This window comes from Aplidium turbinatum, chromosome 7, assembly GCF_918807975.1.
Source record: "Aplidium turbinatum chromosome 7, kaAplTurb1.1, whole genome shotgun sequence".
Classification (NCBI taxonomy): Eukaryota; Metazoa; Chordata; class Ascidiacea; order Aplousobranchia; family Polyclinidae; genus Aplidium; species Aplidium turbinatum.
Window position 1 is genome coordinate 27,575,546 of NC_137478.1, and position 19,618 is coordinate 27,595,163.

General features: G+C 38.0%; 1 protein-coding gene across 2 annotated transcripts; it reads left to right on the forward strand.

Annotated features, from left to right (window-relative positions):
* The first annotated feature begins 1,775 nt into the window (after positions 1 to 1,775).
* On the forward strand, positions 1,776 to 19,609 carry LOC145774280 (uncharacterized). 2 transcript variants are annotated; one of them, XM_082585481.1, is made up of 7 exons: positions 1,776 to 1,871; positions 2,944 to 3,072; positions 3,326 to 3,442; positions 4,855 to 5,073; positions 8,375 to 8,520; positions 16,930 to 17,108; positions 19,440 to 19,609. In XM_082585481.1, the coding sequence occupies exons 1-7, from the start codon at positions 1,786 to 1,788 to the stop codon at positions 19,521 to 19,523; spliced, it is 960 nt and encodes a 319-aa protein (XP_082441607.1). In that variant the 5' UTR covers positions 1,776 to 1,785; the 3' UTR covers positions 19,524 to 19,609. The 2 variants fall into 2 exon arrangements, with proteins under 2 accessions (XP_082441607.1, XP_082441608.1); XM_082585482.1 differs by lacking the exon at positions 16,930 to 17,108.
* The last annotated feature ends 9 nt before the right edge of the window (positions 19,610 to 19,618 follow it).

Genomic DNA, 19,618 nt, shown 5'->3' on the forward strand with positions numbered 1-19,618 from the left:
CGGGCCCCCTTGAACTCACCGGGCCCCACCGGGCCCTTGAACTCACCGAACTCACCGGGCCTCCTTGAACTCACCGGTTGTCCCCCCCCTCTTGTGGGCCCTGGTTGCATGTGCTTCCCACTTATCGCTTTCAGCCTCATCCGCCAGATAGTCATTATTGCCTTTGCCAGATACTCATCCGCCAGATTAGGCTAAACAGGAATCTGAGTGCTTAAGTCTTCCCTGCTAGTACATAACCTCTCCACTGACAAGACTCTAGGCAGCCTCACCCCACCCACGGTACACTACGGCAACTGGGTGCCATGCGGCCCCAGATTAACTGGCTAAGGATCTCGGAGCAGACTGGCTGAGCCCTAGAGGTGCAGTGTGCAAAGTCCGCTGACATGCAGAAACGTCCTGGCACTGATCAACCCAACTCTAGTAACAGGGTCATGTGTCGTCTGCTATCTCTAGATAGCCTGTCGTAACCTGGAAGAGAATAGCACATCCGACGAGTCACTGGTATATTTTTGGACAACTGTGCATCATGCAGGGCGAATTTCTCATAACTGCCCTACAGTAGTTAGCTGAGAACGGTAGTAAAAAATTGTCCGAAGTAAAACCTACAAAATTGGTAAAGCGTGACCTTGTAGCCCTGCACATGAATTCTATCAACCCAGTGAACCTCGAGGTGTGGAAAAGAAGACTTCGCTCTCGATAGACAGACCCACCCCGACATGAGGATTAATGGCCTATATAATGAAATTTGGTTAATGATGATGATGAAACTATTTTAACAAATTAAAATGTATTCTTATTTCTGCATAAGAACTTTCTCATATATTCGCCATTTATCACATTGAGTCTGCAGCAATTTATCGCTTTGCGAGCATGCATCATTAATTCTTCATGTTTCTTGTTTAAGCTATATTTGCTGTGTTTGGAAACGTTGGAGTGATCCACAACAACATGCAGCAATTCATCCACAAGCGACATTCACTCTCCGAAATCACTTTTAATCACCGAGTGCTTGTTACAAATCTTGCATTCGCAGATCTACTTCTTGGGGTAAGTCCCTACAATGATACAATGCCCTTTTTCAATCACCATATTAGTGTTTTTTACTATAATTTAAAGTCTCTAACTGTTGGTTGCATATAATTTTTTTCGCTGTGATCAAGTGTATAGTTTGGCATGTGGTGCATGTTTTGTAAAGAAAGCAAAAAGTTGTCGATAGAGTAATAATAATAATAGCGATTTAAACTACTCATTGCAGACAGAATGTAGCCTACGTTACTCTCAGCGCTTTACAAAGCAGACAGTGTTAGTGCAGCTGCACAGTGGCGCAGCAAAGTACATTATCGCCTTGAATCCATTCCTTTGATCAGCACCAAACAGATTCTGTACCACTTTTTAAAATGTCTCTCGTAGGCCTATGACCAACAATGTATTGAACCTCACTCGTCTACCAACTAATTTTTATAGGCTACAGATAGTTTTGATCCTTCGAAATGTTTGAATTATATTTGACATGAAAATGTCTTCTCATAAATTATAAAGTGCTTAGTGTTAAACTGCGTAAAGTTGTTTGTTTCTCAATGACTTCTGTCGAAAATTGGAAACTTACATGACACAAACTTTAAACCTTTCCATTAAAGCCGTGACCTTTTCGTGAAGATTTTTGCCATTAAATACATTTGAATATTTCAGATATACCTTGTTTTTCTTGTAATTGCGAATGAAGTTTACAGAGGAATTTACTGCCGTAAAGACATTCAATGGAGGTCGAGTTCGTATTGTGTTGCTATGGGCTGTCTAGCAGTAATCAGCATAATGTGCCAAATTTTAACTCTTTTGATCATGACTACAATGCGGTTGTTCATCTCAGTAAAGTGAGTGGAGATTGATACGTACTTTTTTTGATACTAAACGTTGACATTAGCCTACCAGTGCTGTCCTGTGACAATTTTGACGCTTCTATATAGCTTCAATAAAAAATTAAAATGGGAAGGAAAAGGGATAATTAAAAAGTAACTCTGTTAACATGGAATTTTGAATAGACGCACAGGGAGACAAAGAAAATATTTTCCACTCATAGACTAGGCTACTTACATTTAGTCTATTCTATGTGGTCTGTCAGGTTCAGTTAAGTTTGTTTTCATTGCTGACCATGACGGAGAAAAAAACAATAAGCTATACGTACTAAATTAGGTCCAGAAAGAGTTAAAAGGTAAAAGCGTCAGAGCTGACTCGTTTCATGCATATCTCAGTCCACCGCGAAAGCATATGCTCCAATTTTATGCAAATTTGGTAGTATTGAAATATGTTTATGGCTCTTAAAGTATTGTCGTCATGTTCTAAGGTCATTTCACTTCAGTATAGGACTAAAGTCAAAGAGCATGATGTGGCCAAATCTAAGTGAAGTAAGCTTTTACAGAGTCAACCGTTAGGGCTGTTCAAAAAGACATAGTTCAAGTTAAAACAAAAATTTATTTTGGAACAATTTAGTTTGATATGAAATCAACGAAACAGTTCAAATATTCTTCTGATGCTTTTGCAACCCTGTGTAAATGGCAAGTCACTTTGTTTTCAATTTATGGAACAGCGCTGTTAAGCGGCTACTTGTATATGATGACGACTGGGAACAAAAACATTAAATTATTGTCTTTCAGTTAAAAAATATATAGCTGAAAACCCACTTTCACTGTTTTAACATTTACCTGCTTTTATCATTGATATTTGTCATTATTTGCTTTCAAAACTAGCATAAAAATAATCTAAAATACCAAACTTGCTTGCAAACTTAAGATTATTATTAAACTGACTTTTAGAGTGAAAACTGAAAAGATATTTTGCATTTCAAAATTAGTTTCGCCAATATCACAAAAAAAAATCTAAGCCAGTTAAAAGTTTCTTCTCAAACTTACAGTATAGCAAACTTATGGTAAACTTTTTTGTGTTTAGACCGTTCACTGCGAAGCTACATCGAAAACACATCTTTCTGGCAATAGGCTTTGCTTGGACTATTTCAATTGTCGTAGCTGCAGTTCCTTTGGCTGAATCTCAGCGTGATTATTTTATATCACAATTATGGTAACAACAACAACTACTTTCAACGTTGCCTAATGTGTTAAGCTTGACCGTTTCCCAACTAATGTAAAATTATCCTTATAAACGATTTGTTGTTCTTTTTGGTTCAAAAATAACATCAGCACTGTGGTAGTAACATCTATTTTTTTAATTTTGTGATTGATTGAATTTTTATCCTCGGACTGGGAAAGCTTAAAGTGTTAGGTTTTATAACTGATGTAAAAGTATCCTTATCAACAATTTGTTATTCTCCTAGGTACAAAGATAACCAGCTTCTGATGCTGGCAAACAGGAAAACAGTCGAAACGTTGGTAACCTCATTATGGTCCCTTCAAGGTGATGCCAGTACTACGTTTACCAACAATTTATATGGGTAAGTAAATACGAATAATCGTGTAACGAAGGCTGACGCCTAACAATAAGTAGGCCATCCACTGAGAAAGGTCGGAAAGCACTGGGCTCCTAAATTTCAGGATTTTCATAAAAACGAAAAAATCTATTTTGCTCCAGAGATAGGCCTACCAAAAAAACAGGATTATTAGATTGGCCAGCGTACACACTCTCAATGATATACGGTGAATGGCTGCTAAAAGACAAGAACAGCAAAACGAAAATACATCTAAGCTCGTTTTTTAATTTTTAATGGAGTAACTGCGTAAAAACTCAAAGCATTTACAGATTCGTCATGTCCGTAAAAGAATAAATTTAGTAGCAAATAGCACGGTATAAAAAGCTCGTTTTGCGTTAACTGATATTAACGAAATACTCAGGAGGATATCGTAAAGGTTCTGTAGATTACCATTTGAAAATATCTGGGATTTGTGTGCATGAACCTAAAAAGCGGCATAAACAAAAAATCGATAAATCCCGGGATCTCGGTTTCTAAGTAGGATATATAGCAGGCTATCACGAATTGGTGTGATTCAGCTGCTTAAAGAAATTGATATTCGCAAAGAAGCTTTCTATTTAAACACGTTACGCTATAGTAGTAAACATGTTTATTTTCTTCATTGCCCAAAGTTACTATCGCAGTGATTTACAAACCGGTGCTTCGCGGCACACTAGTGTTTCGCAAAAGATCTTCAGATGTTTCGCAAGAAATTTATTAGTTTGACTCGTGTTCCATGGAACACCGATTGAAAATTAAACCTCTGTCCTTCGCGTTTATCTTTTTGCAGTTCTTGCCCAAATATCAACTTTGTGCTTATCCAACCAGGCTCAGATATCGCACTGAGAAAGCTGAAAGTAAATAACCATTTTAAAAATTTCGTTATGTGTTCCGTAAGATTATTTTAATGCATAAAGTGTTCCGTGGCTCAACAAAGTTTGAAAACACTACACTCTCGAACCGAAAATGTCGGTTGTTAGTCATATCCTGTATCCTGTATTCTGAGTAGCTACAGCTAAACAGATGATAGCCGTTCAAACAAACCAACGATTGATAAAAACTCTATGACTAATAAACGCTGGGTAAAATGGTAAAATACAGATATTTTTTCAAAGTAGGCTATGTGTATATTGTCAATTTAAACACGCAGTACGTAGCCAAAAAGAGGCTATAAGTTATGAAGTCCACCCCACTTCCTTTGTGGTGTGCATGACGTCATAATAATTGAATCAGTAATAATGACAAATAGTGTGATTACGGATGCCTCAATCGCGATTTTATACGTATAAGGCATAGGCTACTTCATAAAGAAGTTCATCATCTTTGTTTGGTTACGTGATTGTAAATAGACTGTGCTGCGTGTAACTAAGCATGTGTAGACGTTTGTATGTTTTCAGGTCACTTACTTGGAATAATATGATAGAGATAATTTCGCGACTAAACGACACTTATGTACCAAACTTATATTTGGGTTATTATTCGGCTCATGGAGTGTGTCTTCCTCGAATTTTTCCTGATCCTGCTGCAGACCGATCTTGGGGATTTTCTCTGTTTATTGTCACGTTTGCATTTGTCGCCTTCATCTACATGCTGGGAGCCTACATCACAATTTACAGGTAAGCTACATTTAAGTTGCACGAATTGAAACAAAAGGTTGAAAAAAATATTTCAATTTGAGACAAATTATCAATTTTTTTGATTGGCTATAGTGGCGGCATAACAGAGTTGTGAAAGCCTTGTACGACGTTAAAAAATGTCGGTTTGAAACCGCTCACGAGCATGAAGCTTGAGGTGCGGTTAATAAACGTCTTCGACTGGTGCTACAAAATATCCGCCTATCATTAAATTATTTAGATTTTTTTCTAATTTTGAAAATACTATTATTGTTTTGATGACGTTATCGATTACGTTGTAATCATACTTCTCCTCGTTCAGTCTTCTGTGATTTTTGGACAATAAAAATATTAAACCTGAAACCAGACAAAAATGCTTTTGATGGCCAGAGTTGCCAAATTAAAATTTATTTTTTTTGCCAAACAGTGACCAGCAAACTGCTGAATTTCAATCAAAGGAGAACTAAAGTTAAACCGGAGCTAAATCAATTAAACGAGCCAAAAAGTAACTTTGCAATCTATAAATCAAAATTAGTCATTTAACATCGTAACGATATAACCCATTTCACGCAAAATAATATCTCAAAATTGGTTTCATTAAACGGAACTTAAAGGTGCTTCTGGCTTCATCATTGTTGTATTTTTACTAAACTTGTATTTAACAAAAGACAGAATAAAACAAAGACAGGCAAAATAAATCGAAGTGAAATATTGTAGTCGATTGCACTGCAGTAGTAGATTCACCTAAAGTGATGTTTAACGCCACGCAATTTATACTGAGAAAAGAACGCAAGAATTTAATTGAGATAAAGAGTAGGGGAGAGTGGGGTTGGTTGAATCGGGGTTGGTTGAATCACGGTCGACTGCGCTGAGACTAAAATCATTGAACCGAATCAGATGACTTTTTTCGCAAGGCATGGCCATCATTTCGGCATGCTGGAACGCACGAGTTTCGAAGTTGATGTTTAGTTGGTGTTTTTGAGTACCCCCATATTTTATAGCTGTTTGTAACATTTCAGTGTTGTTAGTATTTTTCGTTTAGCGTTAGTTAGATAGTGTGCAGATGAGAAGGTGGAAGTTATTTTTGTAGCCAGTTAGCTACGTGTTAAGAAATCAGTAATGACGGCCAAGTTCAAACTCAGTGTAAAAAGCTTTTACTCTTATTTTCTGTGATATCTTGGTGGGGTTGGTTGCATCACGTGATTCAACCAACCCCGTTATATTTTAACCTGATGAAATCATTAATCAGAGATGTGTCAAATAATCTGCCAAATGAATCCACTAACACTAACCAATGTGATCATATTCAAACGCCTGTGATGTCACAGAGCATTGGCGTTGCTGATGAGCCACCAGCCTCGAACGAAAGCTCAATTTTTGAGGTGCAAGGCCTGTTGGCCACCATAAGCGATGAGGAACCGGTCAATACACCTTCAACTTCTCGTTCATGTCAGAAAAGACTCGCATTGACAAGTCCTGGAGTTAATTCAATGCCATTCAGCCCTGAAATGATGCGTGCGTTCCCCAGGCCCCTGTCAAAACAGGTAAAAGAAATGGAGGAAGAAAACGCCTCAAGTGTGCGATACTGACGGGCACGCCAGAAAAAGAAGCAATTGAGCATAGGAGTGCTGAGAAGCCTCAAAAGAAGAGCAAGATTCAATCAAAAGAAAAAGGAAAAAGAGGTTCAGCAGCTACTGCAGATGGAAGAGCATGGCTATGCAACCAATGTGGAGAAAATTACAATAACAGTGTTGACAGAGAAGCTTGGGTGAAATGTATCGTAGTTGGCTCATGAGCTCTGTACAGATGGGCTGTTTATCTGCACAAAATATGTTAAACTGTTTTGCTTGTTTTTGTGGAATGCTATAAATATTTTGCCATTAAGTTAGTTTGTAGTTATTCGAAATAATGTGTTATGTTATACAACACAACAAGGAATTTTTTAAAATGATTTTATGAATGATTCAACTAACCCCACCATGTGATTCAACCAACCCCGTTGTCTCAAAAAGTAGTACCTTTTTTGAAATTTGCATCAATTTTAACTGCTTTGTAGTATCTACATGAAACCGTTTTCATCTAGTAGAGTGTATGTCCAAGTATCAGCAGACCAATTTTTACCATGATCTGTAGTCTGTGGCGCCCACAAGCGGAATTGTCACAATCAATGTGTAAGGCCTCGCGTCGGGCTGCTTTGCGTCTTGACAGAATGTGCTGTTTTCATTATGGAATTTTGAGCGATGTGTTATTATCGGGTATTGACCTAAAGTAACCTCTGATGACGAAATCTGTATTATGTAACGTGTTTTCTACAACCTTCGGCCCTACGTGAAATTCTTTAGACTTCTTTAAACTTGCTTGTTTATGCCGCTCAATGCTACGTGACCGACGATGAGTTCGTGTGATGCAACACTACGTAACCTTCTCGAAGTTACTAGACCGAACAAACCTTTTATAAATAGTGGTGTAATTTGCGTAATGGATTATTGTGATGATTATTATTGAGTTGGTTATGAGAGTTGTGTTATGAGTTGTGGATTGGTAGTTGATGCAGAAATTATTGGTGATTGAGACTTGAAGTAATTGAATACAAGTAGATGAGAATTGGTGCTGATATAAATTGTGTTCGAATTTAGAGTTATTTGAGAAGCCGTTCGTTAAAGTTGTTCAAGAAGTCAGATTATCATTTCACTAGTAGAATTATTCGACATTTAATTGACTGCTTTTCGGTTTGACCCATTAAACTACGTCATTGAACCTTTCCAAGTCTTTTTCCTGGTAAGAGATAGAAAGAAATCGTGACAGGAATAAAACCTTAAAATGATTCAACCAACCCCACTCTCCCCTATAATGGCGCTAATTTGGTTGGAACGCCACGCCAGCAAGCAAATTAGACGTTTGTACTCGGTAGACAAAAATGATACGTTGTACTAACGAAAAACCAGAGCAATAATAATGAGCAAGGCCGTTGAGGATAACTTTGGCCGGTACCAATGTGATCCTCGCGGGCCCCAAATTAAGCCACTTCTAGGAAAAATGCATTTTATCCAACGAAAATGCGGCGGTTTCGCCAAGTTACGGACTCTTTGAAAGGTTTTGATCTATTAAAATCATCTCGAGTTCGGGTCAGAAGCAGGTCTATCTTCTGGATTTCCCTGTCAAAAGTAATCTCGTCGTACTCACTTACCTGGTTAATGGCATGCAGACCTAATTCTTTAGCCGCAGAGCTTAAGGTAATCCTGAATGCGACAAAAGGTTGCTTTTACCGGACCAACAAATATCATACCACAACATTGTTTTGCAGAATAACAGTGGAAAACACTCGTCGATCAGGTATGGCGAGCGATGAGGAATCCAATAAAATTCTTCAAAGAAAGATATCCCAGATAATGTTCGTCAACTTCTTCTGCTGGATACCGATTTGTGTGATGGCATTCATAAGTACTGGAGGTAGGTCTGTTGGGCTAACCTTTCACTTTCTGAGGTTTATTTATTTATTTGTATTTGCATCAGACTCAAGATCATCCATATTACAATCACACATACAAAGTAAAAACAAAGAGATTGATAGTAACTATCCGTTCGCATTAGTTAACAAATCCATTGGTTGGACGATAAATGACAAAATGTTAAGGGTACAAACTGATCCTAGTTTTTTTACAAATAAGAGCTTGAAAAGTTGTGGTAACATGATATTGTAACATGTACCATGTTTTTAACTAACAAATTTATATTTTAACATTTGACCGAAATTTATCATTATTGCAAAATGCATTTCAATGCTGCAAATTCAAAACCTAACGTTCTCACAGAACATAAGTCAAGCTTCCTGTTAACAAACGCTACTCACACAGAATCTAGCTCAACACATCTGTATTTCTAATGCGACATAACTATGAAACCGGTATAGCTTTTCCCTTGATTCTTACGATAGCTGTTATTGATGAAAAGGCTCTACCGGTATATTATGAAGTAAGCGGGGAATTGAAAAAGACAGCCATTCGAAAATAGACTTGCAAGCGAACGGACTGAACTTTAGAACGAGAAGGTTAAATTAACGAGTGGGGAATGTCGCTCTTCTGACACCGGTCGCAATAAATTATATTGATTAGAGCTATTTTTCAATTCCCGAATAGCAAATTTGTAACTTTGATTTAATAAAAAATGATTAATTCTATTTAGTTCGTTTGCTTTTTTGTAGGAAGTCATACCCCTAGACTAGACAGCCAGAAGCCTAAATTATCCTTTTAATTATCCTTTTTTAATTAGAGACTTAGAGTCTCTCAATATTCTTTTAATATATCCTTTTTATTTTTATAAACAAATTACGACAGTAAGTTAGGCAAAACCCTACACTGGGGGCTCGTCCAAAGGCGAAGTGTAGGCCTAAAGGTGCGTCTACACGAGAAAGTGTTCTTGCTTAGAAATTCTTGCTTAAGCTAGTGATTAAGCTCGTTTTGTCTACACTGGCAACCTCGACGAAGATTTTGCTCGCTTGAATCGCGGTCACGTGAGTATCTAATCCCCAATGACGTCACGTTTTAAAAAGTTCCCGCCAAAGCATAGCAGTTCGCGCTAAAGTACAGCAGAGTAGACCAAGCAACTGACTGTTCTTTAACCATTTGAAGTTGTTCAAGTTGTTGCAGTCTTTCAGTCATGGCTTCCCAGAAGTTGTGTAAAAATATGCTGCAAAAAGCGAAGGATGCAAACCCGCAATTTACTGCTTATTGAAGCATTCAGACACCTCAGTGAGGTTGAAATGTTGGAAACATAATTTCGTGTCAGCGTGGGTGACTGGTAACAACCAGCAAGATCATTCCTCCGCTATTTTTATTACCCAGTGTACAATGGCAATGGTTTTCTGCTGAGATCCTGTTTTGGATTTGAAATTGGAAAATATTGTGCTTTCTATGGGCTATTTCGAGTACGGTCACCGCCAGTTCAGCCCGCAACATTAATAAGAACGGGTTGGGATTAGAGATGTAAATGCAAAAAAAACGAACCGTTTTTTTTAAAAAAAAACGTGTTTTTTTTCAAAAAAAACTTGAGCCAAAAAAAACACTCGTTTTTTGTTTTTTTTTGTTTTTTTTCATATTTTTCTGAAAAAGTTGCAATTTTTTTGCAATTTACAGCTTAGTTTCATTATAGTGCTCTTGAAAAACATTAAATTACTAAAAATAGTTTTATTGGTGTGCTGAAATTCCTAAGTGTTTGTGTTTGGCAGCATATGTTCTTGCATAGTCCTATGAGGACCTATGTTGTTTCGCTTTCTTCTTCATTCTCTGGCATGTTTGTGGCAGTAGACCTGACAAACATTGAATTAATGAAATTTGATACATGACATAATGTAGATGAGTTAATTTCTTTTTCCTTTTATGGAAGTTAGCCTATGATGTTAGTATACTGTGGTACTGGTTATTCTTGTACACACTCAATGGGTTGACGAAATTTTGACAAAACAAGGTGGCAGTATTCAGTACACACATTTACCTTGTTTGTGGACGTGGTAATTTACTAATGCAAGCTATTGCCAATAGCTTGTTTAAACATGTTTTGTAACTGATAGCTTGCCAACGATGTATATGCTTTATAAATGTTGAAACAGAAGTATTCTTTTCGTGTGTTGTAAGATCTTGGATTGGACACTTCGTCATTGATGCTTCTTGCAGATTATTTGGGACATATAATGCAAGAGACCTTATCACTGATATTTTTAGCTGTCAAAAGTTAGTGCATTTGTCAGAAAAGGTTTAGGTTAATGTTCCTTTCAAATGCCCACCACCCATGTTGACTATTGCTAGTAACTACCATTCTACCAACCTTGAATGAAGAAATTTTTCCTTTAAAGTGGAGTTTTTCAGCACTGCTCAGTGCTCAGTGTTCACATCTAGTGAATAAATGCTTTATAATGCTTTTCCTGACAAGAATAAAGTTTTACCCATATTCCCACAATGCAGGATAAAGATACAAAACAAACATCAAAGATGAAAACTTATTTTATTTGAGAACTAGGCCTACTGTTTTTTGAGATAAAAAGAAATTGACCTCTTGTCGTTACGCACCAATAAAACCATGATGCAAACTTTAATTTTTTTTATTGGGCAGAGGAAAGATTGACGAAAAGTTAGGCAAAAACAAAAAAAGTGCTAAAGTCTCAAAGTTCTGCAAACTAGTTCAAATTGGATGGATTAAGTGCAACCAATAACCATACTTCTTTTAAACATGTCTATGACAGCACAATGGTGTGATTAAGGGAAAACAAACATGACTATGACGTCACAAAGGATTATTGAATCTCTTCAGGAAAAATAAAAAAACATCAAAACGTTTCCATCTTTCACTACATTTAAATGTGATTTGGGCTAAAAGTTGGGACTTTAGCACTACACTGCTTTTGCCAAACTTGTCATCAATCTTTCTTCTACCCAATTATTTTTTTTTTTAATTTACGCACCATGGTTTTATTGGTGCGTAACGACAAGAGGTTAATTTCTTTTTAGCTCAAAAAGTAGTAGCCAAAACTTGTTTTAATATTCATAAACAGATAGCCCACCCCATAAAACATGGGGGTAGAGCTAAAACTTATGTAAATATGTTGAGCGGTTCTTGAGATATGGCCGTTTTTCTATTGCTCCTTATCTATAAAGCCACTTAGTGGCTAAGGTTATTTCACTTATAACTCGAGAACCGCTTGTGTGATTTTCATCACGTTTGCACCAAATGCACATCAACTGGAACAATCTCTTGACGTTGTACTGGTAATGGTGTGGTGTGCTGGTGAAAAGTGCCTTTGTGAAGTAGAGAAACAGGACCCTGACCACCTGGTCCTAACGTAACATGCCCATTAACCAAAATCCCAGGTGGCTTCGAAACTGTACACGAGTGTGGTACTGCATTTAACAACTGGCTGAACCAAATTACAGACAATACTTGAGATGTGCCAACCATAGGACACTGTGTTACTATTTGAGACGATGAGAAACCTTTATGGCTCGTGTGTTGAGACTTGAGAGACATATTGTCTCATTTGAAAGATGTTATACGAGTTATGAGACTATTTTTTTGTTGAAAGAGACGCTATTGCAATGAGTTTACCCTAATTGCTGCATATTGTGACATTTAATAAAAAAATAGGTAAAAAAAACAAAAAAAACAAAAAAAACGAATAAAAAACAAAAAAAACGATAAAAAACAAAAAAAACGAGCTCGTTTTTTTTAAAAACAAAAAAAACCGTTTTTTTACATCTCTAGTTGGGATCAAAACTTAACGAAATCCTTTAACGATACCGCGCTGCCCTGTCTGGATACTGAGCTGAGAAGAGACCTGAGATTTTGGCGGGAAAAAACATTTCTAAGCAAGAGAACTCACTTAAGCGCCCAGTTTTTCGTTCTGGAGCGTATTTTTTCTCGACGGCTCGCTTACTCGCCCATTTTCTTAAAAGTAAGCGGCACAAACTGCGATTAACTTAAAGAAACAAGAAGTTTGGCTAGCTTAAGCAAGAAAACAGTCGTCGTGTAGACGCACCTTAACATGTTTTAAAAAGATTTATGAGTTCGTGCATTTTTAAGCTAGAAATAGAAATTGTGGCAGAGCTTGCTTGCCAAATCTTTCACAGCTGATCTTTCTGCTTTTTCTCCAAATCTTTCTGCTTTGGGGAGAATTTTTCTTGAACTCTTTCTTGGGTGTCACCAAAGTGGTGCGCAGATTGTTAATTAAGTTTTATTCATTTTCAACCAAACTTACGTTGGGAGGTCACCAATGTGGTAACATTTATATTACATGGTTGTTAAATGTTTCATAAATTGATTGATTTTATTGAGACTGTCTGATAAAATTCTGTTTAATTTGACTACACTAAAAAATTTTCACAAAACTGTTGTTTTACCATATTATTGAGTTAATCAGACGTTAATCATTTTTGTTTGAACGAGTTCTGCATTTTATTCCTCAGCCATTTTTCTCATCATCAATCAGGGATTTTATTCCCCATCCATATTTCCTCCTCCATTTCTGATTGGCTGATTTTATTTGTCCTTTCCGGATATCTTTCTTTTTGGTCTTGAAAGAAATAGAGTCTGTCTGGGATCCGTGATCATCATCATCATCATTAAGTTCCTTCCTCTCGTCGAGGGTTGGAGGCAATGAGACGCCAAGTTTCTCTGTTTTGAGCTTTTTCTTTTGCAGTTTTGTAGTTAAGTCCTGACCAGTCTTCAATATCATTAGTCCAAATTCTTGGTGGTCTGCCCCTATTTCGTTTGCCGTTCATTTTTCCTTCTAGTAGTTGTGTTTGAATAGAATTATTGCGAATCATGTGGCCAAAATATTTCAATTTTCTTGATTTAATTGTTTGTAGAACTTCCATGTTGGTTTGTATTCTGGACAGTACATCTTTGTTTGTGATTTTATCCTTCCATGAAATTTTAAGCATTCTTCTATAAATCCACATTTCAAATGCCTCAAGTCGTTTAACCATTTGTGATGACAGTGTCCATGTTTCTGCATTGTAGAGTAGTGTAGTCCATATATAGCATTTCGCAATTCGTTTTCGAGTGTTGATGTTAATTTTGCGTGTTGTTAATGTCTTTTTCATTTTTACGAAGTTGTTTCTTGCTATTTCTATTCGTCTCAATATTTCTGTATCGCATCTGCCATTTTCAGTTATTGTGTGTCCCAGATAGGTAAAGCTTTTGACTTGTTCGACCAGCCGTGATAGAGACGTTACATTGCTCCTTGTAATAATCTAGATAACTTTCTTTTTTTGATCTTGAGAGCAACCAAGTCAAGAAGGCATTCTGTAAGGTTTGTTTCAGTAGGGACTAGTAGCCTAATTGTAACTAACTAATTGTGTATGAACGAAAGGAGAGTGATGCTGCAAATGAAAAACAAATTTTTATTTTGTTGATATTTCAACAGTAGTCTAGGACTAGGTTACCAGCAGTGTTGGGCGCGATAATTCATTTTTCAGTTAAGCGATAACGATAATCGATAAACGAAAAATGCCTAAAGCGATAACGATAAACGATAAACCAAAAAAAAGTTAAGCGATAACGATAAACGATAAATTATCGCCGATAATGTCCGATAACAATAATTTTTTTTCTTGATTAGCGCTGCCCCACCCCATGCAGCACGAACTGTTTTCAAAAACATGACGAAAAATCGAACATAATGTACTGTAAAGGGACAAAACTTTTTGTAAGTTATGCATGAATAGAATCGCAACAGCGGCAGTAGGTATCGAATCTTCAACCTCTTGATCCAGAATCAAACCACTGAGGTAACCGCCATGCTTATAATTATACCTTTCAGATACCAGTTGGATGCTTTTATCAATTGAGTTACACTGCCGCTTACGTGCAGTAGGCAAAATAATTAAATCAAATGAAAATACCATAAAAAATTCCAAACTTTGTATTTTGCTTTCTGCATAAAAGGGCTGTTTACAGCAAAGTCAGCAATAATTGAAAAAATTCCAAAAAACGCAAAATGCTTGAAAATTTATCAGTAGCCTAATCTTAAGCGTTATTGGTAGTAAAAATGTGCATACTGTGAAATCCATCAAGCTTGTCAAATTAGTCGCGTTTGTTCAAGAACAATAACGTAATTATCGTATAATTTACTGATGAATTCAGATAAATTTTTCTGTTTTCTTCGTGAACACCATCATTAAAGCAATGGCAGAACGCTGAGTTGTTGAGATAAGAATTACAATATAGGCACTGTATTATTAGTGGGAATAAAAATATTTGATTGAGCGTTGGCTATCTCGCATAGGTAAATCGTCGTCGTATCCAGGCTTACGCCCGGTGGTTGCAGATTTAGATTAAGTGGACGGGAAGGCAAAGAAGCCAATCTTCATGTACACCTTCAGGCATGCCTTTAAGTGTCCTGCGAAAGACAGTGTCCTGCCCTTTCGATTGCCGTTCCAGCGCTCTCACCACTCGGCTATGCAGCATAGGTAAATGAGGAAGGTTATACTGTATTTAGCATAATTTTACCACGCAACTCGATGCGCCATTTGTCATGCAAAAACTACTACAAGATGCAAAAAGTGTGATGTCGGTCTGCATGTCAAATGCTTCAAGCAATATCATATTCTGCAATGACTTGTTTCAGTGATGGTGGCGCGAAAGACCATGTTTCCGATGTAAAAGCGGCCTCGTATTGCGACACTTTCATAAACCACTTGCCAATTTCTTTCGCTTCGCTTCAAAGGAATCTGTACCGCCTGTGCGCTTACATTTTAATTGTAAAATTCACTCGCGATTGCCGATTGCAGCAAAACAACAAGAGACTTGTTGCATGCATTTCATTGCATTGCAATTTGCAACTCTAAAAATTATTGTGTTGTCAGGGCCGTCGCTGCAGGGGGCGTGCCCCTCCCATGACAACGACCTGTGCACACACACTTCAGGCACTGAAGAAGAACTGGTTTTAATTTTAGTTTCATGAACTAGGTGGCTAGTAAAAATATTACTTTTCATGTTCTTTCCACTTGTGTGTTGATCCGAAATAAAATTTATCGGTGATTAATTATCGGCGATAATCAAATATTGCCTTTGGCGATAACGATAAACGATAACTGAAAAAATAATTAAGCGATAACGATAAGCGATAAAAATTTATCGCCGATAATGCCCATCACTGGTTACCAGCGTAGCCTACGCAATCCAATAAATCATGCTGCAAGTCACATGTTTTTATAAGTTTTCCTAAAGCCTAAATAGTAAACGCTATATTTCCCTATCCAGTATCCAGGGCTTCCCAAACTGGGGGTCGCGACCCCCCAAGGGGTCACGTAACGAACTTCAGGGGTCGCAGAGAGTATACCAATTTGCACAAGGTACTGCATACACTTCTGTGCGAGCTGCTATGACAGTTATTAACTGCATTAAGAGTCGCGCACTCAATAGGCTATCCGCATTTTGAAAATTTATGAGGTGAAATGGAATCGGAGTTAAAAACTCTTTTACTGCATCGTGAAGTGAGGTGGCTTTCAAAAGTCAAAGCTTTAAAACGGCTAGCCAATTAACGTTGAAAACCGAAATTTTGATTTTTCCAACAGAATAAAATTCAGTCTTGGTCAACCATTTTCTCAATATCACCTAGCTTTTGGAATTATGCCAAATGTCAGATTTGCTTGAAAAACTGAACGAATTAGAAAACATTAATAGAAAACAAAGAAGAAGCATCAATATTTTGCATTGAAATCTAAAATTGATGCGTTCATCAAAAATTGAACATCTGGAAACAAAAATTTCAAAATGATTTATCTGAAATGTTCTCACTTCGCCCACCGTTTCAGCTTAAATTGCTTAAACTTTTAAACAACATTGAAACCGCCTTGAGACCTGCATTAACAAACGCTGACCCATGGCTGGACTTGCTTTGTGGCAAACTGGAAAGCAGTCACACCATGGCGTGAGTCACACCCATCACACTGAATAAATCTGTTTGCTTTTTTGTTTTGTTTCTAGTAGGCTGCCCATAGGCTTCGTTGTTCTGGTCACAAATAAATAAAAACAAACTGAACTGAAAACGGTCAATTGTTTTTGGTTTTCGTTAAATTTAAGCTTTTCAATAAATATCACAAATGTATATTTCGCCCTGTTCTTCATTTTAATCGTAAGGGGTCGCGAAACATTTTAGGAGATGAAAAGGGGTCGCGAGCAAAAAAGTTTGGGAAGCCCTGGCTAGTCTAAAACCTAAATGGTGTGTTATCTTGGTTAACCTACAGAGAAACTGCAGTCAAGAAATGACATTATCCTATGTTGGAGAAATTAAAATTGGTTAAAAAGCCTGCTAACGCCAATAGGCTACCCATGTGATTATCGAGTTGTTTATTATAAAAATTTCAGGTCAAAAGTTACCAGAGGGAGCATACGCGGTATCCGCCATTGTGCTTCTGCCTATAAATAGCGCATTTGATCCAATCGTTTATTCAAATTTGTCGGAAATTGTTTGGGATAAATTCTTCGCGCAAACCAAGTTAGGAAAATGGATGAAAAACAAAGTCAAAGATCTTCCGCCACCAAAGGTGGGTTTTCCTGGTGATTTACAAACAACCATTGAAACAACTTGTCTAAAAATTCTCTTCGTGGTGGCCGTTAGACTAAAGTAAACTACCGCCGTGACAGCACAGCAAACCATCTCACTGCAATTGCCGAGTGGTTAGCGCGTTGGGTTCGTAGTCGAGAGCCTGCTTGTTCGACTCCAGCCACCCGCACTTGCTGTTGTTTCTCTGGGCAAGAAACTTTACGATAATTGCCTCTACCCAGTGATCGATTTCGAGTAATGGGTAGTACCAAATTTAAGTCATAAGTAGAGTAGCCTACACAACCGGAAACAGACATTGCCGTCGGCTGCAGCGTGGGTCAGGTGTACGTCGGAAGGCGTACACCGATGCATAGCGCTCAAGTCCGCTTTCCCGCAATGCAGGATAAAGATAAACAAACAAACAAACACTAAATATCCCAAAAAACTGCAAATAAATTTGTAGGTTACATTAGGCAGCTGTAACGAATTCTCTCCAGAAATAACTTTGATGAATTATAGCCGCTCCGTTAGCTCAGTGGTTGAGCGCCTGAATAAGATCACTCGGTGCTGGTTCGGCTCTTGAGCAACGCATTTTAGGGCTCATCTCTATTCAGCGGCCACTAGTGGATGAAATAATTCCCTGGTGACAATTTAACAATCGGAAACTTCACTCTGCCAATCTCGATAACGGTGTAACGGTCCAGGAGTTACTGCGGTCCAAGAGTTACCGTGCTGCTGCAGCGTAGCACTCTAGAAATGACGTCAGATCACAAATAACCAGAGCTGCCCGGCGCTTCTGAAAGTGATACAAAAACAAAAATTTTACAACTAAGTTTAATTAAGTAGTTATTCTCAAACACATGCATACCTTTTCATTTAAGATTAATTAATGCCTAAAATAGTCAATGTAACTTTTTGTGCGGTAGAAGTTACAATTATTTTCATAAAAATAATAATTAATTATATTTGGCAACCCTGGTAATTCTTGGACTGCGGTCACTCCTGGACCGTTACAACGGTACCTGCGTCAAAAGCCTCTACAACAAGTATGCGTAATTAGCAGGAATAACCAATCAAAGCTTTGCCGGTCCGAGGATAAAGATTCAAAACCAACCAACTTAACAGCTGAAACGTAGGCATAATGTGTGGTCATTTAGTTAAAGCACAAATCACTGTATTTAGTAGGTCTACTCAGGGGCGAGTTTACCCGATTGGGGGCCTGAAGGAGCACTTTTAGATCGGGGGGGGGGGGCGTACAAAAAGTAAATTTACAAAATAATTTACAAAGTAAGTCGGCAGCAGTGGCCGAGTGGTTAGCGCGTTGCCGTTTGGCTCGCAGTCGAGAGCCTGCATGTTCGACTCCAGCCACCCGCACTTGCTGTTGTTTCTCTGGGCAAGAAACTTTACGATAATTGCCTCTACCCAGTGATCGATTTCAAGTAATGAGTAGTACCAAATTTAAGTCATAAGTAGAGTAGACAACCGGAAACAGACATTGCCGTCGGCTGCAGCGTGGGTCAGGTGTACGTCGGAAGGCGTACACCGATGCATAGCGCTCAAGATAATGCATTTACGCCAAGCTCAGTAGCCACCCTGTGACTAAAAATTAACCTTGAAAGAAAAAGGAGGCATTTTGCAGAAACTTCAAAAGCTGAGAGAAAATAATTATAATAACACAAAATCACATTTTTTCACGTCGGGGGGGGCCTTCAAAGAAGGGGACCGGGGCCCGGGTCGCGAAAATTTTTTTCCCACCAGATTTCTGTCTCATTTACATATTTTGGTAAAAGTTTGTATTAAAACCGTGTGAATGCGACATTTTCTCGTAGGCACGGTTGATTCAGTGGTTTCATCCTCTGCCTACTGATCGGGAGAACGGGGGGTTCGACTCCCGTCGTAGTCAAACTTTTTTTTTCTTTAAATTAATTTTTGCGGTGCACAAGAGCTTTTCAAAAAAGTAGGGTTAGGGAAAGCTTATATTTTATTATCATTGCACAATTTCATTGGCAAATAGTTATTTCGCAATCTGAATCAACCAATCTCTCAAAACACTTTCGGAAAATCTTACTTTTAGAGTGACCAGAATCAATGAGACAAAAATCTCGTGGGAAAAAAAATTTCGCGCCCGGGTCTACTGTTGCGAGTGCCTGCACATTGCTCGAGACGACGTCGGTTGGTCACCGCTAAAGAGCACGCGGCTGTGTATGAGCAAGAAATTTAATGTCATGCCAAAATGGGCGTTAGGCTACCGACTTTCTGATTGAATATTCGTTTTTTATTTCCTGTTGTCGGGTGTGTTACAACAGACGCTAAATAAAGTCATGACTTTTAGGACACTCCGGAAACTGCAGGGCGAGGAGACGATCAGACCGAAGGAAGAACTATCGGAAGCACGCTTTCTCCGACTCATCCATAAGACCTGCTTGCTGGGATTAGATCAGAATATGTTGAGCACCCAGGAACACAGGGGAAGGATGAAAAACGATTTAGCTCAAAACTTATTTCTAACAA